This window comes from Oryctolagus cuniculus, chromosome 1 (genome assembly GCF_051225735.1).
Source record: "Oryctolagus cuniculus isolate XC-2025 breed Fujian yellow rabbit chromosome 1, ASM5122573v1, whole genome shotgun sequence".
Taxonomy (NCBI): domain Eukaryota; kingdom Metazoa; phylum Chordata; class Mammalia; order Lagomorpha; family Leporidae; genus Oryctolagus; species Oryctolagus cuniculus.
In genome coordinates this window covers 177,169,697-177,192,457 of record NC_142867.1, presented here as the reverse complement: position 1 = coordinate 177,192,457, position 22,761 = coordinate 177,169,697, and the positions used below count along the sequence as shown (strand labels likewise).

At 36.5% G+C, this 22,761-nt stretch overlaps 1 protein-coding gene across 40 annotated transcripts in view; it reads left to right on the top strand.

Annotated features, from left to right (window-relative positions):
- The window catches only part of NFIB (nuclear factor I B), a 494,444-nt gene that overhangs the window by 459,404 nt on the left and 12,279 nt on the right, over positions 1 to 22,761 (top strand). For 14 of the 40 annotated variants that reach the window (XM_051857860.3, XM_051857855.3, XM_008254696.5 and 11 more), the window contains 4 exons: positions 484 to 649; positions 3,784 to 3,866; positions 13,227 to 13,315; positions 15,271 to 15,318. The exons of 7 other annotated variants lie outside the window; for them this stretch is intronic. In XM_051857860.3, the coding sequence (XP_051713820.1) occupies positions 484 to 649; positions 3,784 to 3,866; positions 13,227 to 13,315; positions 15,271 to 15,318 (386 nt within the window). The remainder of the gene's footprint in view (positions 1 to 483; positions 650 to 3,783; positions 3,867 to 13,226; positions 13,316 to 15,270; positions 15,319 to 22,761) is intronic. 19 more of the 40 variants (XM_070052215.2, XM_051857878.3, XM_089317143.1 and 16 more) reach the window with 7 other exon arrangements.

Sequence of the window (22,761 nt, the reverse complement as noted above, 5' to 3'; positions counted from 1 at the left end):
TTGACCTCCTAGATATTCTAATTTTCCTTGCATGAGTGATATCTTCATTTAAGTGAAATTTGTGTTCTAAAAATGAAAACTGACTCACTACGGAACAAGAAGAGCAGAGACTAAGGAACTGCTGAGTTCTAATTCTCGATAGCTCTGTAAGAAATGCTGTGTTACCCTTGGGCTAAGCATTTAATATGCACTTGAATTTTCTGCCTACTTGAAGCATGGATCAAGGGTACCTGACTTGCAGGGGTTGCTGTAAAGATGAAGTAAGCCATGTGACGTGCCTTGAAGATGAAAATCTTATAGATGCTGCTGCTTCTTATTACTACTAACCAGTGATTGGCCTCTTGGACCCAGACTTGAGAAGGCCTGCGTGGCTGTCCCCCACAGTGAGCAGGACCCACGTGACTGCGTGTGCCGAGTGGAGTTGTTGGTTGAGATGGTTGCCTTTTGGATTGTTTCACCCGGCATTCTGTTTTTGTTTTGTAGCCTAACAGCAGTGGTCAAGTGGTAGGGAAAGTGCCTGGCCATTTCACTCCTGTCTTGGCACCCTCTCCCCATCCCAGTGCAGTGCGACCTGTGACCCTGACCATGACAGATACTAAACCCATCACTACATCCACTGAAGGTGAGGCAGCTTCACCTACAGCAACCAGTAAGTATTTCTGCAGGAAATGAGAAATGTCCATCACAGGCGCCATTGGATGTCTGATCCAAGGTGGAAAACAGCAACTTTTCCAGCTACCTGACCAGATGGAGATTTCTCATTTATGTGGAGTTAGCAGGCTTGTATGTGGCCTAGTTATCACATGCTATCTCTTATCAAATTTCAAACAGTACATTACATTTGAAAAGGGAGAAGCTTATTTGTTTGAGTAAACAACTATATCAAAAATAATAAGTCATGCCTGCTCCTTCAAGGTATACATCAAAGTTGCACAGAAAAAATATAACTCAGTATACAAGGTTTTTATATCATCCAAAGAGAGATTAGATAAGTGTTACTTATTGGAGCATTCCTACAGAAATCAAGCCCTACCACAAGGCAGACTGAATCAGTACCTCTGTAAGATAATTTTGTGTTTACATTACTGTAGGCTGTGTCATTGTTAGAAACATTCACACAATGTTGGGTGCAGGAGAGAACATTCCAGAGCTTAATGTTAGGCACACAAAAGCTACCTGCACTTTCATTACCTGCAACTTTTTTTTTTTTTAACTTTTTGTTACTTTTGCCTAGCACAGTATATCAGATACTATGCCTTTAAGCATGGCTATAACATTTAATGTCAGAGATTTAGCCAATGAACTCAACATAGCATCTATCAATTCGCCAAATGAACACTTTGCTTCTTCATATACAATACTCAGAAGTACACAAGAATTCATTTTTAGTTGGCTTCACCCAAACCACCAGGTTTTTAGAAATGGAGCTGGTGCACACAGATTGGCAAAATGGAACAGAGAAGATTCTGGCCAGGAGGAATTAGCATGAACCTCCACAATCATGCATTTATCTCCTTGTTTTCTTCCCTTGAGCAAGGGAATCCCTATGCTCTGGAAATTCTCATGTGGAATTCCAGAGACAGCAGTCCCCCTGGCTCGCTTTCTCGGCCCTCGAAAAGATGTTCTTTCTCTTTTTGTAAAATGTTCCTTTTCAATGGCTTCTGAAAGTCTAGGAGAAACCCTCTAAGAAAAATGGATAATATTTTGAATTTATAGCAAATTCACATTTCTTTCTCAAAATCCATGAATCCCCACGAACTAATAACTCCATCTCAGCTGACAGTTTACCCATCAGTAATCATGACTGCTAAGTAACCAGTGGTTTGGTAGAAGTTCCTAACAGCAGTGAAGACTCTCCTGAGTGCACACATGGAAGAGGCCCAGACAGAGAAAACTGAGTGTTGTTCGTCCTAAGGGTTTGTTGCCTTAGAACAGAACATATATTACAATCACTAAATCACTGTAAAAATTTTTAAAACTGAGTATCTTGGCATCTTTGAATAAATAAAATCAGTGATTTAAATAGAAACACATAGAAATAAAGATTTAAAAATCATCTGAACGATTATTAGTGGATAAATGATCAAAACAGTTCTTAGAAACTTTTGGTGCCTGCTTTAATACTCCTGTGGGCAGTATATGAGATTCAGGGACATGTCAGACCCAAAGGAGCACAGCTCACTTACGAGAGCACCTTCAGCCTGTTTGTTAATGGAATGTTTTTATACTTGCATACAGGTTGTTAAAAAAAGTGATCTGAATTGACTAGTAAAATGACAAATATTCAAAAGGAGTGTCCTGGTTGCTTCCTCAGTCCCTTTTCCACTCCTACATAAAAGATATATAGCAAGTAGTTTTCTTTTCAATAAACAAAGTTACAGCTCCAGCTCCCAAGGCACCAGTGATAATGAGAAACTGGTCACTGAACTAAGTCAATAAAGTTAAAGAAAACAGAGACCAAGGAAGCCTCTTTTTCATGGTTGAAAAGAAAGCAGCTCAGATTCCGTGCTGGCTCTGCACGGTCTGTACAGAGAGGCTCTTCCCTGACTGTCCATGCTCTGTGTTGAATTCTAGAGGCCTGGAGGTGCAGCAGAATCACTGGTTGTTATGGCAGCCTCTGCCTGGGCCCTTTATTCAGAAGTAATTAAAAGATGAGTGGTGAGCGTCTTCCCTACTTCTAACAAGTCAATCTAAAAAGGCCTCAGTGGATCAAAATGCTGCAGTCCTCTAAAGGAACATGGCAGGATTAAAATGTCGGTTTTAAAAAGGCCACTTATTTCAAAGTACTGTATGGATTCCTCACTAACCTGATGGGTTTAAGCCAAACGTTACAGTTTTCTTCAGACCTTTCAATGTAGAATGGCCAAATATTAGATCTTCTGCTTACTCTTGCATGGAGCAGTGAGTAAGATTTTCGTGCTTGGAAGATCTATTGTTGACTCTTTTCTTGTGAAAAGAAACAAATCTTTAGGAATACGGAGAATTTTCTGTTGAGAATCACTCTGTACCAAGAAAAACACAAAACTCTAAAGCATTCTTGTGATAACAGTGTAAGGAGTAGTCACCATAGATGCATTCTACCTGGTGACCAAGTGTTTGTGCCTGGTGACCCAGGGAGTGTCGTCAACTCCAGTCCTGGACCAATCACAAGAAAGGGATCATTGTGTTTTGCACTTGTGGAACATGAATAATGTTTTCCAAAAACATTTCCATCTGACTTGAGGTCATATTCACACTGAGCTCATTAATTCTACATAATACAATAAAGATAGGCTCCTCCTTCATGAAAGTAGTATTAGATTATCTTGTTAGTAAGACTTTAAATAAGACATTTTTCATCTCATATCATCAAGCACATCTGCTTAACCCGATCATTAAAAATTGTCAGTTTTTCCTGACAGTCTTCAGTCTGCTTTTACATTTCGACTCACAGACCATCACTGATTATTTGCTATTAGATCACTAGGATCTGGCATAAAGGCCCACCTAGGACACCAGTGCTTGGTTCTGGAACATGTGAGTGCGAGTGTGAGGCACACACACCAAAGGATGGGACGTCCTTTACCAGACAGAGTCTTTCAGGGGGATAAACTAGTTGATGTGAAGTCAACTACCTTTTCTTTTCTATCACCTGACATTCACTCAGGCAAAAGAGAAATAGAGACTTTTTTTTTTTTTTTTTTGGTTGCAAATCCCCACTTCTCTGGGTTTCTTGTACATGGACAAGGTGTTCATTCTGATAGTTCACAATTTTTATCTTTGTTTTTGTTCTTCCTTAATCAGCCTACACAGCCTCAGGCACATCTCAAGCCAATCGATATGTGGGACTAAGCCCAAGAGACCCATCCTTCCTACATCAGCAACAGGTGGGCAAGTTTCACCCAGGTGTAATGGTGCAGCCACGCTCTCGCTTTGGTGCTTTTCTCCACGTTGCCTCTCAGATCTGGGCTCAGAACGGGGCTCCCGGGGCTTCTGAGACCAAAATTGATCATTTCATTTTCCAAATTTTGTTCTCATTGATCTTTAGTTTCTCAACTCTCTGAACAGAGTTTCTCAAATTGGCTTTTCCCATCTCTTGTAGCATATATTGATAACATCCATGCACAGCAGTGTTTCAGCCAGAGATATTTTTCTCAGTCTTATTGGCTGTTGAGAACTTACTAGCTTATAACTTCCAAAGGCAAAAATTGAAAACCAATTTAAAAGCCAACTTGGGGTAGAACTTCTATATAATTTGTGGTTTGAGCAATCTCATATTTTCCAGATCTTTTTCTCCTCAATTTTGTACTTTAGTCAAAGATGAGTTATAAAGCTAAAATCTCAAATGACACATCGTTCCTATTTTAATAGGTTTAAATTGTTTTACTGATTTCAAATGTGATAAAAAACACTTTTTGCTTGGTTCTGCTTTCTTACATCATTTATGTTCCAAGTAGCATTTTAAATTTCACATCTCATTAATGCTGTAAATTTAATGCAAATGAAGTGTTTACCCAAACTGTGAAAATATACAGCCAGGATTAATGGTAGCTTATAAACAAATTAGCCACAGTCTAAAGCATGGCCCATACCAATATAGAAATCCCACAATTCTAGTTATAGGATAACAGAAATACTTGTAAACACTTCAGAATTTAAATATATTTTGTTATTCATATGTTTGCTGCACTCAAGTTTTAAAGGAGGGCAATTCGAATTTAACAGTATGTGAAATATTACACAGGGAACAATAGGTGCTTATAAATAAGGGAGAACTGGTTTTGACTGACTTTTCAGTTGTAAGTTGTCTGTGCAGACTTCTGCACTCACACAAGTAAGAGTTTTTATGTACAGAGAGGGAACCTGTAGAGATACTCATGCCCTCTTATTTTATTCTAGACCTGTCTGCCTTGCTTATGCTTATTGTAGGCTACCTTAATGGTGTTTTCTGTGCACTTCCCAGTCGCAGGCCAAGGTGACAGACTGCATATGGTAAAGGTCACCACAGGCAGAGTTCAGAGAAAATCATAAAGATGATAGCTTATTCAGGGTACTTGTTGTTTTGCCAGCTTTTCAAAAAGCAAACAGAACAAAACAAAAGAGTGAGAACTAACTGAAAACATCTGTACACAGTTATGAAAATACCAAATAATAATTAGTGGTTTTGCCAGCCTTTGGCTTCTCAACATAATTCCCTGGAATGCTGCCTTTTTTTTCACCTCTAAAATTGCTGTAATATGAAATGTGTTATAATTACTGGAATATGGTTCTATTGGACAATAGATGTGTTCATTGTGCTTTTTTAAAAGTATGCAGGTTTAGAAACTTGTTCTTTTAAAAATCATTACACATATTTTCAGAGCTATTTTTGTCAAGGGACTTACATTTATTGTTTATGACACATCTCTAATTTCCAGTTAACTTTTAATTCATGAAAATATTCCTACATTACTTGAGCCTTTAGCCCCAGACATATTTAGGATGTTATTACCAACTTAGAAATAGTTGTCTTCCCACCCCCTGCCCTAGCCCATGGCAGTTTGTATTTTATGACTTAGTACTCTGGAGTCTTGTGTAGTTATGATCATGAAAGTTTATTAATATAAAAGTTACCTCTCTTTTCACATATCTACAGATAAGAAGACATAGCAAAATCTTATTTTCACATCATGAAAATAAGATTCTTAGTGTAGATGGAGTTGTGGGACCATTTTCATTGAAAAATGAATGTGAACTCCAGAAGTTCCATCTTTTTTCATCAAAGACCAACACTTGTCATTTAAGTGGACAGTGTTGAGTGAAGACCACTGTCAATATGTATGCATTTTGTTCAGCCAGATGCAGCTGATTTGGATGGAATACATGATCCATAATGATCCTGGAAAGGAAAAACAATAGATACTTCATAGTTAATAAAAACCATGCACATAGATCATTTGTCCTCTTCATCATGAAAGACTTAGTGCTAATTTTTAATTTGAAGCTCAGTGTGCCAAATTCATAATGAACTACAGTTTTGAGGCATGCCATAAAGAAATATAAATGCATATTGTCCTATATGACTAAACTAAGACTCCAGTTAAAAGCCTATTATTTTTATCCTTTCAAATTTTAACAGAATCCTAGAGATGAAGCTTTATGTTTACTATCCAAGAACAGAGGAACAGAAATAGTTTAAATGACTTCAGTAGAGTAAAGGTTATTCTTTCCTACAGCAGCAATTGATTGATTTACTGTGTCCTTTCATTACTTTACAAAGATTTAAAAGAGACCACTCTTCTAGCGGCAGGTTCTAAATGCATTTGGTTTAAAGCACTCAATGATGAATGAAAAGGAAAATCAAGGGGTACATGAAATAAAGGTAATCAATCATTTTATATTAGCCAGGAGAAATTTAGAATTAGAAAGGCAATGGTTTTAGTTTGAGAGTGTTCTTTTAAACATTCCCCATAGCCTTTAATATACATGACCCTTTAAGAATAAATATTGTCACCAGGTACATTCTTCAGTTCATGGTGACTGCTTTATAAAGATTTATCCTTTTAGGTTATGAAAAGTATTGATGTGCATTGTTGAGTGCTATTCTTTCTTTAGGACAGAACTTTAATATAGCCTACATTAATTAGGAACAATAAATTTAAAATTATTGAATAATTTTGACTATCTTATAAAAAAATCTTTGCATAAAATGACACTACAGTAGGGCTCTCAGTATAGTATTTCTAACACAGCAGCATACTAGCATTCTTTAAATTGAGATGGAGAATGTTAAAATATTAAAATTATCCCTGTACTCCACTTAAAATAATAAAACATTAACATTGATAAATCTTCCTATTAGAAGTATACACTTTTATGATAATTAACTTGATACACAACAGTTGTTACTAGTAACTATACTTTTTGTGCTACTTTTTGTAATGATATTACTGATTAGAACTGGTTGCCAACTGCCTTGAAAAGCTAGTTTTTCCCCACGCTGGAATTTCACCTATCATTGCAAATATGATATCTTCACATAATGGTGAAGAATATTTCCAAAAAGTTCATGTAATCCACTTGATAGTTTGCCATTAAAAACAATCCTCTTTAATTAGTCATAATAATTAGCTATGGCAGCTGATCAGGAACTTAGCACTAGAATTTTCCTTTATATCTTTAACACAATCTTGAGTATTGTTCAAGGTCTGGAACTAGTCTGCCTTTGGGATTGCTGGCTTAGTCAATGCATTCACTGTGAACATGGAAATCTTAAAAGCAGAACCTCAACTGGGGCTTCATTCTTCTTTAATTTCTCTACTGGAAGATGGTATGGTGGCTTGAAGGACTCCAGAGTCCTGCTTTGGCAAACTGGACTGTTTAGTCTCTGCTGAGAAATGCCTTCTTAGAGTTTGGAACATTTCCAGAGACGTGGGAGACGTCCTCTCTTACTTAACTTCACAGAGTTTAGGAAAATGCAGCATTTTCTTTTTTCCTTCGATTTCATGCTTCATGACCAACACACTGGGCTTCACCCCAGTGAAGGCAGCACATTTCCCATGTTTTGTCCCCTTGAGAAAATGGGAACCATCTAGTAGAATGTTGGATGTTGCTTAGAAAATGCAGAAATTATAATCTAGTCTAACAATTTTAGTATGAAGCAATTTACTTGAATTAGCACCTGTTCCTTTTCTGGTCAATCTCATAACAAATTTGCTAATTTCAGGCCTTCTTTCTTTGCTATCACAAAATGTTTGGCAATATAAGACAATCTAATTAATTTGATTATCCCTACTATAAAGGAGTCTGAAATAAAAATAGAAGCATAAATCCTCATTACCATGTATCAATACCATATTTTAAAAAACTTATTGGAAGTTGAAGATGAAAGATTGTAACTAGGAAGCCTCTTGTTATAAAAGACATCCATTCAAACCAGCCATTCCAGTGTTTATTAACTTTTAATATAGATTTGAGATTTTAGGTAGAATAAACGGAAGATCACTTCTGCCCTCCGTGACACAAGCCATGTAAGCTCTAGTTTGTTGAAAAAGGAGTGTATTTTCATTATCTCAAAATTGCAATCTCCTGACTATATATGCTACCTATTATTAGAGCTAATGACTGAATGAGTGGTCTGATCAATTCATTACTTCTTACAACTGCATGAACTTTATAGGTGCTTGAGCTTCAGCATGTTCCATCTCTTGCATGACTAGATAATACTGTTGTTTCAATTACTGGGCTAGTTTATATTTGAAGTATTTTTTAACACTTTTCTTAATGTAGTATGAGACCTGAATTTGAAAGTTCTTTGTATTACACTGAACATTTTTGTTACACAAAATGGCCCTTTAAAGACATTTCCTCTGTAGAATTTTTTTTAAATCGAAATTATTAGTTGTAATCTTATTTGTGTCCTGCAAACTGACAAAGTGAAAGCACAGTACACTAAAACCACTCGAAAAGTAGCCATTTATTAGAGGCAAGCAACTAAAGGGACACAGTGGACTATCAGCAAACTTTTCAATAAAGTCAGGAAGCAGGTTATCAACACTTCAGCTGTTCTTATTGTGTCTGTTATCATAATTGACAGCTTGACGTAAAACCCTATCACATGACTTTGGGGTAGGTATGTAAATGGATAAGAGGTCACTTTTCACATATGTTAACTGGAAAGGAAACACATTTAAAGGAAGTTGCAGTCAAAATAATAGCTATGCAAATGTTCAGCTTTTAGGCTAGTTCTTCAGTTTAAAAAAAATACTCCCATACTAGTCTTTTATCATTCATTCATCTGTTCACTTTGCCTTTACGGTTTATCAAAGGCTAATATTCAGATAAGCTACCCTAATTAATGGAAAAATAAAATTCTACTTAAATATCGATCAGCAACACCACAAAAGAAAAATTCTCTTCTTTCAAAGATAATAATTTTAAAAGCCATAAGCTCAAACAAGAAAGTAGGGGAAATTCTGAAAACTATATTTACAGCTGTTTTAGCCTTAAATATTCTTGCACTGAAGAGGAAGGATCAGGTCAGAATAGAGCAGTGATAGGTACACAGGTGTAGCAGGTGTACACAGGTGTAGCAGGTGAGAACCAAGGAATAGGAGTCAGGAGGGTTGGGTTTTAGTGTTAATGCAAATAGGGTTTGTCTAACCTAGGACAGTCCCTAACCCTCATTCTAGAACCTTATCATGGAAAGGAAATGAAGAGGTTGAACTATATGATCTCCAAAGTCCCTTGGAACCATAAATTTTACATGTTAAAGTAGACTCCATTCCAAAAAAAAAAAAAAAAAACCACTTTCTTTTTTTTTTTTTTTAATACTTATGATTTCCAATCAGTAACACAGATAAGGTTCACGGGTGAACTGTGCATACTCATTTTACTCAGTTCTACTCTTTAACTTAGTTAATTATCAAGAAGCATGGGTTCCGGAGATTGACATAAGAAGTGACTTACAAGTATCAGGATGATATTAAATAAAGTAGCTTTTTTTGTTGTTTATGTGTTTTATGTCTTACATATAACACAGTCTCATTCTGAACATTTGCTTGTTCAGAGAGGTTACATGTTATTCATTCAGAGCTTATTTCATTTACACCATGGCAGGTCATTAATAATAGTAATAAAATAAAATTTTACTAAAACAAGAGTTAGGAGGAAAGTATAAATATTGGAGTGTTAATCTTTTTAACAACCCCTCCCCACAAAGTACCTCCACTCCTGAAAAATCTGTTTGCTTGAGGCATCTGGAGAAATGAAGAAACCCAGGAGAACATAAAGTATATCTTTCAAGATAGTCCCCCAAGGCTTGCTGTAAACTTTAAAAAAAAAAAAAAGTAAAAAGGTAAATTTGCCTGTGTTGATTATTCTGTTTACAGTTTAATGGTTTATTGGTTCAACTGAGAGCTGTTGTCATCATGAGGGACTGTTACTACATCAGCCTGTTTGCTGAGTGTAGCAAAGTAGAACATTTTGCTTACCTTCTTTCTTTTGTTCCCAAAGCTAATTGCTATGCATTTAACAAAAGCCCTTGTTAATAACCATGGAGGGCCCTCATTTGAATAAGTACATTCTTACTTTGGAATCACAAGCATCACTGATTCTTTATGGCTGTCAGTTACTTATATATAATTATTAGAATGTAGTATAGAAAAGGATAATAATTCAGATCTTAGGTATTTCCTCTTATGCAGATTGTTGAGAGAAATTAGATGGTCCCCATCCTTGGTTTCCGACATGATCTCATCTCACTTGGGTCAGGAATAGGGCTGATCTTCCTGAAACTTCATGGAAGTGTACCTTAAAAATATATACTGTGAAGAGTTTATGTTCACTTCTTTTTCAGTTGTTTGGCATATTTCAACCTTATGCCCTGGATTTTTTGGAGGAGATTTTTCCTTCATTCACTTTTTGTTTGCTTTTGGAATTCTGAGCATAATTTGATCTATTATACATCTTTAATTTTCTAAAGAATCTCATTTCATATTGGCAGGCACTTATAAAGAATTAAAATGATTTAGATGAGTGTGCATTTTTATAAGCATAGGATCAAATCTTTTATAGAGTCTTTATCAGTACAAAAAATAAGAATTACTTCCCATCAACATGTATCTACAATTTAGACTAAATTTTTTAAACTGACCTGCACTTGTTCTTTTACATTTGATTGCTCTTTGCAGCAGTGATGGTTAACTTCCCATTTTTAAGGGAAAATACTTGGAAATACTATTTGCACTTAGGAATATTTTATGTAAATGAAGGTATGTATGTGTTTGCCATTTTAAAGTTTTAAATTTTAATTTAAAAAAATCATTGAAAGCTGAATTATCTAACACTGATTCTCTCACAGGACAGAAACTAAGGAATCACCATCCCAAACTCAAAAAATATTAGAACCTATGATTTTAAACTTACTTAAAACCTTATATAGAATTATTTTTATTAATCCAGAAACACTGAATTATACAAATAACAAGAGCATTTAACATGTCCCCTAAAGAATTTTAAGTACATCCTGTTAACCTTTCCATACTTAGAGTCTGTTCAAAATTTGCCGGGTCAGGATTATCTTAGTCAAGATTCTTAGGAATTGATTTTCTTAGGAATTATGGTCATGGATATCATTGACAACATGTGATTTCTATTTTAATCTTTGTTTCTTCCAACCACACTATTACCTTTGAAATTTCACTTTATCAGGAACTTTATTCATTCAAAGGTGCTTTATTAATTAAAAAAAATACAATGGTGAGGCCCTTTATGAAGTAACCTGGCTTACATAAGCCACAATATACAAGCATGCATAAATATATGTTTCCCCAAAACTTTTGGAACTATTGATAGTGCCAGTCCACAATAGAAATAGATAAATAAATTTAAGTTATATTTTAGTTTTAGTAACTGAAAGTGAATTCAGTGCTATTAGTCATCTGCCAATTTCTTTGGTATCACATTTTTGCTAAGTGTGTTTGTTGATTATTTTGTATCTATTTAAGCAAATTTTTCTTGTCTGGAAGAAAATGTACTTATTGTATATATCTTAAAGATAGATGAAAATGAATAGCTGTAGTCAGCCCTTCGAAAGTGTTATTAGGAATGAAAACTTTAAAAGTATGTTGATTTTAAATAGCCTAAGGTCAAAATTAGTCCATTTTACATTTTTATGGGTAGTAAAACAAACAAACAAAAAGTGAGTAGCTTAACAAAAAACTAGGAGATAGTGTTCCTGTAGTTGTCTGTGGGACAGTAAGCAATCAGTGAGTGCTATTTAGGATTCCCCCAGGCTTTGTGGAAGTGTTGTCTTTTTCTGAAAACTTCCCCAGTCTAAGTTGAGAGCCCCATGTAAGCTAATATTAAGTTAATAATTGATAGGATTAATATGTTCTGTGTCTTCTTGAGCATTTTAATTGACTCAAAACTAGCATTTTCATTGATTAGAACATAATAAATGATTCCCATGATATTTATAAAAAATAAAATTTCTTGATTATTTTCTGAATACTTTTAAAATTATACTTTGGAATAACAACTCATCTTCTCTGTAATGTAAAAACTAAAAGCAAAAGTTTTGGAAGTTTTAGGTAGTATTTTTGAAACCTTCTACATCAATGGAAAAGTAAGCAAAAAGCTATCATCCTGTTGCATAGAGTATGTAGAAAACTGAGTCTAAAAGGGAAAGTAAAGATTCTTAATAGCCCCCAGTGTTTTCTTAGCCATAACATAATCAGAAAGGATTAAAAGAGTTTATCATAATTTTTCAGGCATTTTGGCTCCAATCATCATCCAGGAATTCTCACTGAAAAGCAGGGAACAAGGTTTAGTGGATGACTGTGAAGAAGTCATCTTTTCAATACAAGATGTGGTTAATTTACAGCATAGCTATCTAAAGGTTAAAAAGCATGATTTTCTAGTGTGTTTTTCCCCCAAAGCCAGATAAGTTTACTTTCTTAAGCATAAAAATAAGCAATATATCTTTTCAATAAATCTGCTAGCACCGTAGGGCAGCTGTTAACTAAACAGAGCTGGATAGGGTTACTTGGAACAATCTCGGAAGGGCAGATTGGATGATGCGGAGATCTGGGAAGAATTTGTTTCAGCCTGTATTCAGTGCATTCCATACTTTCTTCAGATGTAGAAAAGTATTTTAAATGCCACTACTCTGAATTTAAAATGAGTAAAAACTCTTATCAACTCTTTCTTAGCAACACCACTTCAAAGGAAACAAAATTAGTGAACATATAAACTGAATACCTTGATGACTCTAAACATAAATTAGAGTGAATGGTTGCAGGGTGGGACCTTTCTCCTCTGAACTGCATGTCTTCTGTGTTTTGCAAACTGCATGCTTAAAGTTATTGATTATTTTACCCAGTACAGATTATTTGGTATGTTGCACAGGAAGAAAAAGCATTTTATTTTCTTTCTAAAATATATCTCTATTGAATATTAACGTTTGCTTTTATTTCAGCTCAATTTATACTCTAATAATGGCTAATTGTTATGTTCTAAGCACTTGTTTCTCTTGTATGCTTTAATGAATAGAGAAGCATATTGCAATAACTTTTTCTAAAAAAGAGTCTAGGAATTTTGCTTTTCAAAGTAAGATTTTCTTTTGCTTTTTTTTTTTTTCCTTTAAGTTGCCTCTTGGGAAAGTAAGGATAATGCCATATACAGTTCTAGTTTGCATGTGTTCATTTAAATACTAAAAACTGTAGTACTGCTCGATCCATATCTGACTGCTAGGTTTCAATTGACAGCTGAGGATTTGTGACTGGACCATGAATCAAAACGGCAGGCATTTATACCCCAGTACCAGTGAGGATACATTGGGAATTACTTGGCAAAGGTAACATTTTAATTATTTCCAACCCTACACTTACACCTAAAAATTACATGACCTATAATATTTGTTTTTAACTAGCTTTGCAGAAAATATATGTTAAAATTTAGTTGTTTTGGCTCTACCATCTCTCTTTCCCTACCCTTCTCTTTTATTTCTTGTTTAAATGCAACAACAAATTAATTTGGGGCTATAGCATATGCTAACTGATCATTGGAATTTCTAAATGCTGTCAAATGTTTTATACAATTTTTAAGATTTTTGGTGGGATGGAGGGTGGAATTTGACATTTAGATTTTAGAACCTGAAAAATGAAATCACAGCTTTAGGGAAGATTTTTCAGCTAAGGTTAAAGCATTTGTTTTTCACATAGATTATTCTCATTTTGACACTTTCTTCTGCTAAGCCATTTTGCTATTCATTTATTCTCCTGTCAGAGGAGGAAAGCTAGAAGAACGTCAAGTTAGTCAACGTAACTCATATTGGCAGCACCCATAAGTTTTGGAATGAGAAGACTGTTGGAATCCGTAGCTTAAAGAGAGTTTAGTTTAAATAGATTTTGTACCACTGTAATTCCTGGAGGACTGACTTTGATTGGTTGGCTGAGATTATCCCAAAACTTCATTTTCAAAACAAGTTTTGATATTGTCTCATGTATCGGTTTTGGAAAGTAAGTAGTTCTAAGTCAGTGTCTTATGTATTGTTTCAATAAAGAACAAAGTGTGTCAATTTCACAAATTAAGTAATCAAAATTTACAGTTTAATCATATCTAAGAAGAGATAAAAATTTGCAGGAGAGAGTGAGATAATCGTGTTAAGTAGAGCCAACCTAATTTTCCAACCCTTCTGCGATTCTGACCCTCCCTTTACCAAGTGTGCCTGTGCAAAGGTTCTTACTGAATTGGTAGTTGTCAATGCGCTGCTCATCTCCATATTGGATGATAGACCCTACTGAAGAGTAGAGTGTAAGAGAACCAAAGTAATTAAATGTCCATTTTTACTCAGGTAAAAATTAAGAAAATTATTTACATTCTGCTTTTAATAATCTGTGACTTTTATTAATTCATAACTTGAAATCAATACCATATGACTTTTCCTCTTTGAAAATTGCTATATATCAACTTTAAATATAGACAGGTTTTTACATGTTGTGATTTTCTTTTCAAGAAGCTTTTATTGTTCCTTCCATTGGAAAAATACAATATACATTTATAAAGAAGATAAACTCAATTGAGTCATCTTACTTAGTCTTAGGCATTGTCTTAAGTTAAATGAAAATATCATGTCAAAAAGCCTGAATTAAGATTTTTTAGGTGAATTGGGTCGATCATATAATGTTTTTACTTTATTTTATTAAATAACTTCCTTATATTCCATGATTTGCCTCTAAGTTAGCAAATTGGCCCATATCTGCCTACCTGTGTGCAAGCTTACCATATTTACAAGAATACAGATCAAATGAAGTATATTCTTGCTGCTAAATTTGCCACTCACTGGATAAATTTACAAATCCATGGATCACTGGTTGACTTTTGCATAATCTAAAATAGGATAGTACCTGTAAAGTACATTAAAGCCAAATAAAAAACATACATAGCTACCTAGCTCCTAGGAATTCTTTGAATCAAAAATTGATATCACAAAAAAAGACCAGGTGAGTGAACAATGAGTCACAGAACACGAGGATTGATGTGAATGGATATGATGGCTAAACTCAGTTCTTAGGGGAATATTGTCCTTGTTACCACTCTCCTTCTGGGTGAAAAATTGGTGTGGCAATCAGTTTTGGGTCATAAGTCAGAAAAAATTCAGAATTTATTTTGGTAAGATTTCTTTCTACCCTCTCCCTTTCCAAAACAGTAATTTTTCTTTGGATTAGTAGATAATGATCTTTAGAATGGCCTTAATGATTCAAAAAGCTCTTATAAAGGTTTTCTTCTTCCCTTTTTATCATGATTCAGAAGGCACGTAATGGATAATGGCAGGAGTCACAGTCATACATTCAACAGGTATTTATTCAATCATTATGGCTGGTATAGACGCACAGTTCTTGAAATCTAAGTACAATTGAATGCAGAGTGAATGTCCTCAAATGAGACAGCAGTGTGCTTTGGTTTGTTACAGTTTTAAAAAATGAACACAAGTAGAGTCTATATTTGATCATTCAGATAGGCCAGGTCTGTGGCACAACAGCTTCATCCATAATCCATAGTGTACGCCCTGTGCGTTTTTGAGAGAGACTATTGCAAAAGGAAATGGTAAGTGGGACACTACTATTTTAAGGCAGATAGCAGACATCTGAAATCTTCAGGGCTTGGCTACAGCTTTGGAATCATCCAAATACATTGAAAATATCTGAGAAATGTATATCTATTCAATCAGAGAATTAAATAATTTGCCTCTGTCGTGATGGAATAAAGAAAGTATCACAGGTTATTCCTGTTGTGGTTGTCGCTTTTTGTTTTTAACAAAAGGCAATCCCTGCAGACTTAGTGGAAACGGACAAAGCAAAGCTAGTGTTTTGGTTTGGCTTTATTTTGTTTTGACTGTGTGTTGTCTGTCACCATTCTGTTCCTCCTATAGTCACTTATCCAAGGTGGTCCCCTTTTCTGTCTTTCTCCATGGAGGGGTTCCCATGTCAAACGCAGTTCTTTTTCTGGGATTGAAAATGGCAGTGCCGAGGTAGCTGTGCAAGTCCAATCAAAGCTGGGCGAGTTCTTCCGTCTCCTCCCCACCCCCAACACACGCACAGACATTTCCTTAGGAACCCGAGCTAACTCTTCTGGAAAATTTCCACACACTGATTAGGGTGCAGCCCTGAAGATGCTTCTTTTGTTTTGGCTTTAGAATTTTGAGAGCCCTGTTTGTGTGTGTGTTTGAGTGTGAGCGTGTGCACATGTGCAAAAGAATTACTTTGCACCCTGAGAAAGTAAACTTTTCTGTTTAAATAAAAGGCCAGGTACTGCAGTTAAGGCAGAGTAGAATGGTTAAGGGTTCAATTCTTCCGTGAGAGTAGGCTACCCCATTATGAGGGTAATAAGAGATGAATTGCTTAAATAGGTACTGTTGTGTTGTGTTTGGTCCTCCTCTGTGGAAAACTTATATTGTTTTGCATATGTGAGTTATGTGGACACAAACACATACAGCACTTACTCCCTCACTGGCTTTCTTTTTGGAAATTATGGTCAGAACATGGATTGCATTATGCAATATAAAAGAGCAATGTAATTGAATGAAAAAGCAAGCTGAAGGACAATCCAAGAATAATATAAACATAAGTTATTTTGAAACATTGGAGGGAGTGTTTTATGCAAAAGAGAAACTGGATTTATTGTTTCATTTGCTCGTCTCCCCCTTCACCCTTTTCAAGAAAACTCAAAGCCACAAGTGAGCGGTTGTGTGTGTCTGATGGCTTACATAAACATAGAAGAAGCCTTCAGATGGCTAAAATAAACATGCGCGTGTTACTGAAGGATCTGTTTACACAAACCATTTGCTCAGCCTCTGAAATAATGAATAAATGAAGATTTTCCCGAAATAATTGGAAGGATTTTTGTGTTTCTGCTGATGCCATAATTGAATGGCACCGACGAGACTGTTATCAGCTATTTTCCACGTCACACGTGTTAGCAGTTCCTTTCCATGAGCTGAATACTTCATTCTGTAGTTACTTTACCCATGTTTTTGTAAGAAATTGTCGTTTATTACTGCAATTCAAGAGCGTTGCTTGATTTCCCAAGAGAAATTTAGCAGCCAGTAAAGGTTATTTGGATCTGGTTGGTCAGGAGAGAGAGGGCCGAAAGCAAAGGATAGCGTTTTGTACCTGCAGCTCTGTTCCCACAACACTGCTCTGAACCACTGGCCATGTTTCTTGCTGTGTCCATGGAATTTCCATTGTAAAATGTGTGTTCTCAAAAGACTTAAGAACGAATATATCAACAAGAATAATTTTCAGTATTGGGTTTCAAATTGTATTTTTGTAGGTGCATATATGTTTTTGCATGTCAATGCATGTATGTGTGGGGATGTAGATTGTAGGGGTGTGTGTGCATGCATGTGTGTGTGTGTGTGTGTTCACATATTTGTGGCCTTTGTGGGATAAGGGCACTCACTATGTGTCCTGTCCTTGGGTGGAATTAAGAGTTAACTTCTGTTTCAGTATTACACTTCGAAGTCCCTGCGAACTCACTTAGGTTAGCATTTCCTGCTCTCCGTTTGTTATCTTGACACATAACTATAGTACAACAGCTGGGTTGTTCCTGGAGTTCCTGCGGGGAGCTTTATTCTCAGAGTGCTGAATTTCCTTTTCAGCTGTCAGCTCTAAAGTGTGTTCAAAATGTTCAACTTTTTATACACTCTTCTGGGCCCCTAGCACCACTCTGGGACTATGATAGAAATGCTGATAAGGTCGATGAATGGGAGAATCTTTGGTTCAAGGCAGAGATTTGCAAAAGCCACATTTGCTCAAGGCCGTTGTTTGGTAACAGGGCTGCTTACTAGCATTGCTCTTTGTATTTGAATATTCTACCTAAAAGAATGACTCAGTTCTTATCAAAATCATTTGCACCTGTTATGAAATCAAAACTAAAAACACTACCATTCTTAAAAATGATCTTGCTACGGTTTTTACAGACACACAGTATCTGACCTGGCTGCTGAGGCTGTATTGGGATTTGTCGTAGTTTTGCCTAACTTTCTCCATTTATAAAGAAAGATTTGTACAACACGATGTTTCCTCTTTATCTAGGCAAACTCTTCAGAACACTTCCTAAGAAATTAATTGTATTCCAGCCAGACTTGCACGCTGCCATCCCACAGGAAATGGGTCAGCAATCCATTAAGATGCCATTAGATAATCTAATTTGGAACTTAATCTCTAAATTAACCATGCTCCATACTTGAAGCATACTTGAGAGAAAGAAAAAAAGTTTACGTTTGAATCGAGAGGGGAGCCGAAGCGTGAAGAAGGCTGTTTGTTTTTTCTGTAGCTGTGGTCACGTCTCAAGCCGTCTGGTAACCAGGAAAAACCAGACATGATGTAATTCCAGATTGAACTTGAACTTCAGGGACTTAGGATGGGGGAACAATGGACCATAGGAATCAATAATGTCCATTTTCCACATGATTATGTTTGGAGCTTTAAGTTAACCTTTATGGGAGAAGCGGCAGGATCTGTAGTGTGATCAAAATGAGATGGTCCAGAGACAAGATGTTAGGGGAAAGAAAACAACTTTTTCCGTGATATTTTCTGAGCAGCACTGCAGATTCCAGCAGGATTAGAAAAGTTCCCGCTCTGCAGTAAACTGGTGGCCTGTTCAGAGCACTCTTTGTTCGCTTAGGTAGGACAAACTTAATCTTACGTTTCCTGTCAGATGATTTTTGGCAGCGCTACTGGGGAGGGAGGAGTGTGGTTCAGAAAATTCCCTAATGTAAACCTTGCCGATTAACCCTTTGCAATGAAAGGAAGTGTGATAAGCACCTACTTTATTTGAGGATGGTTTATGGAAAGTGCCATATTTACATATGCATCACATCCATACAGAATCAGCTCCATGGGCAGCCACAGCACATTCATTAGCTTACCTTGTTGCTAGTGCTGGTCGTAGCTACAAAGGGAAATTTCAGCTGTACAGCTTAAACATCAAAGCCTGTGAATGAGTAAATATAAAAATAAACATAATTTGTAAAAAAAAGAGAGAACCTACTTAAGTTAAAGCAACTAAAGAACATAGATTCTAGATATTCAGAAATTGTAGGAAGAATTACTCTCTCCCTTGTTAACTTTGTTCCCGGGATGGAAGATCTTTTGCACATGTGAACGGAGCAGCAGGCACAGTATCAAAGTGTTCAGTCCCTTAATCATTTCTCATGTTATGCTTCATAATTCTGATACAAATGGATTCTGTCCTTTTGAGGTGAAGTTGTGCAAATAATACTGGTTTAATGAAAATCATTTGTGAAAGGTCTCATTTTGCTTTTGTATAAAACTTGCATTTCTATTTACTTCAGTATGCCTTGGATGATTTTCTCTAGTGAAAGGCACTAGTTTGAAGCACCAGTTTTGTAGAGAATTTTATCTGCTGTTGAAGAATCACTTATGCAAATAAGAGGAGCAGTAGCACTTGTAACAATAGCACTGAAAAGGAGCCCGGGGTAGAGAGGAATACAGAGGCGAGAAAGAGGCTGGAAATCAACATGTGGGCTCTCCACTGGCTCAGGCATTGGGAGGAGATAGAATAGCTAACTTTGAGCCTGAAAATTCTGCATTTTTTGAATTGGCCAAAACCTCCCACAGCTACATAAATGGCTGTATATGTATGTGTGTGTATATCACGATTTATTTACAACTTGCCATGTTCATAATTCTTCATCTTGGATTTTCAGTTTTAAAATGTAAAAAAGCAAGAATAATATTTTAAAATCTATTTAAGTTGGTCTATTGGGAGAAGAGCTTATTTATTTATGTTTAAAGTAAGGAAATCAGTTTTTTTTTACTTTACGGTGTAGAGATTGCCTTGTTGACGGGTCTTCTAGGATTATGTAAGACGATCTCCCTAGAAGTGCACCAGTAACTGATGAAGGCGTTTCATGTGCAGCTTCAGCGCTCCCCACATTGAGTTTCTCTTGCTCTTCATTCAACAACAACAAATTTCACCAGCATACACCATTATTTTACTTTTACAATGCTACCACCCACGCATGATAAGCATTCAGTCTAGCATGCCCCAATAACAAAACATGTCTGAAACAATTGAATATAAATTAATGAGTTTTGACAGCCTATCATTTTGATATATTATTTTCAAAACTGTTGGTCTCCAAGGAGTAGCAATAAAGAAAGCTATTTACCTACTTAGTTACGAAACAAATATGTTTCTCTTTCATTACTATGAAGTGCTATTGCTTGCAGTTAGAATAATTCCATGAGCCACCTGCAGTTTATGATATTTGGTGTTTCCCTGAGAACCCACAAGAGTACTTTGCAGTTCAGGTAAGAGCTAGCCAGGGAGCTTTCTGATACAGATTATTACAAATAGTAATAATCATTAGAAATCATCTTGCATGCAAATAGGATCATTCAGATGGCAATAATGATCCGTAAAAATGGGAAAAATAAACCTAAGACTTGTTAGAGCACTTTGTGTATATCACTTCCAGTCTAGCCTTCTCCAAAGTAGGACTCTAGAAGCAAACTACTGACCCACTGCCGCATCAGTATAGATGTGAAACAGACGCAAATATTGCAGTCAGCTAAAAAGCAACTGAAATTGAATAAGTAAAATACAGTTATTTGGGCTGATTTTTTTTACTCAAGAGTAATCCTGGGAATTTCAGGGTGTGATATGGACCTAAATCCATAGACCCTTTTGTATAATTCAGTGGTGATATCAGCTCTAGTCCAGGGGAAAAAAAGTAAAATATGTTTCACAGAAGAGAGGGATGAGGTCCAAGTATAGTGGGTAAAAATATATGTCCTAGAACCCTTCTGCTGGACTTCAATTCCTGCCTTCTCTAACTTAACAGCATCATTAAGTTGGGCAAGAATCTTAGCTCCATTTTCATTTGAACCTCATTTTCCCCATCTGTAAAAATTTGGATATTAGTGATATTTTCTCATAGGTTTGTCGTGAGGATTGAAAGCTGTAGCGTAGGAAAAGCACATAGAACAGTGCCTGGCAAATAAACACTACACAATCGCTAACAACAAGCATAGTTATTAAGTACCATTTGTTTTTACTTCTATTACATTAATAGATTTAACATAAGTGCTACTCAATTCTGCCTTCCACTGGTCTGTGTGAGCATTATTTCCCAAGATGTGATCTGCAGGCTTTGTGTCATTTTGAAGTAAGCAGCTAGTTCAGATGCACACATATACAATCAAGGACAGCGTGGTTTCTAACTTAACTAGTACTTAATTACCCCACCCTTGCCCAGCTTTTCTGGACAGGTTTTTAGCTATTAATAGGGGAAATTGTTCATTGTGCAGCTACAGAGAGATACCAATACCTGTGTGTTAATCTTGTGCCCATAAAACTAGAGTGCTTAGCCAAGGAAGTCAAAAACTTTCCTTCCTAGAGCTATCTGAACCTGGTGCGAATGAATTAAAGGGAAATGCCTCTTTTAAGTTAAAATATCCATTTTACAAATATTTATTCCTTCTACTCTCTGTGCCATTGCTTTTTTTTTTTTAATCCGTATGTATAATAATGGTGGCTACTGATACAGTTGAGGTATGTGTAAATATATACAATTCTTTGTGCTTCATCCCAGAACTATTTTTTTTTTTTTTTGACAGAGTGGACAGTGAGAGAGAGAGACAGAGAGAAAGGTCTTCCTTTTGCCGTTGGTTCACCCTCCAATGGCCGCCGCGGCCGGCGCGCTGTGGCCGGCGCACCGCGCTGATCCAATGGCAGGAGCCAGAAGCCAGGTGCTTTTCCTGGTCTCCCATGGGGTGCAGGGCCCAAGCACCTGGGCCATCCTCCACTGCACTCCCTGGCCACAGCAGAGGGCTGGCCTGGAAGAGGGGCAACCGGGACAGAATCCGGCGCCCTGACCGGGACTAGAACCCGGTGTGCCGGCGCCGCTAGGCGGAGGATTAGCCTAGTGAGCTGCGGCGCCGGCCCCCCAGAACTATTTTCTAAACTTCTGAGAGTATTTGCTGTCTTTTAAAAAAAAAAAGATATATTTTATTTATTTGAAAGATGGAGTTACAGAGAGAGAGAGAGAGAGAGACCTTCCATCTGATGGTTTATTCCCCAAATGGCCATAATGGCCAGGGCTGGACCAGACTGAAGGCAGGAGCAAGGAGATTCCCCTGGGTCTCCCACATGGGTGAAAGTGCTCAAGGACTTAGACCATCCTCTGCTGCTTTCCCAGGCACATTAACAGGGAACTGGACAGGAAGTGGAACAACCAGGACTTGAACCGGTACCCATATGGGATGCTGGTGTTACAGGCTGCTGCTTAACTCTCTATACCACAATGCCTGCCTTTGAAGTAAATATGCTATCTGTCTTTGAAGTAAATATGGTATCTTGTGATTAAATCACCATGTAAAATCTGCATGGGCAATATTACGATTCCCCTGAAAAGTACTAGCACACTGGATACTTTGACATCTTATAAATGAACAAATGGGTTGTCTAATCCATTATCAAATAAACACAAACTATCAATAAATGAGTATTGCCTTTCTTGAAAAAGTTCTTACTATTTTAATCACTTAGGACTGTTAGGTAAAATGAAGGCTTTAACTTTGTTTCCTGACTCAACTTAATGATTTTATGGGTGTTTATTTGGCATTCTATAGTTCTTGGGTGATGAGTGAATTCAAAGTGTAGACCCTACCCCTTTTAGGCCTAGACTACAATCGGAACACACCAAATATTGGTGTGGCCGCGTGAGAACAATCTTCTCTTTCTCATTCATGGAAAGTTAGTCTACTCCTT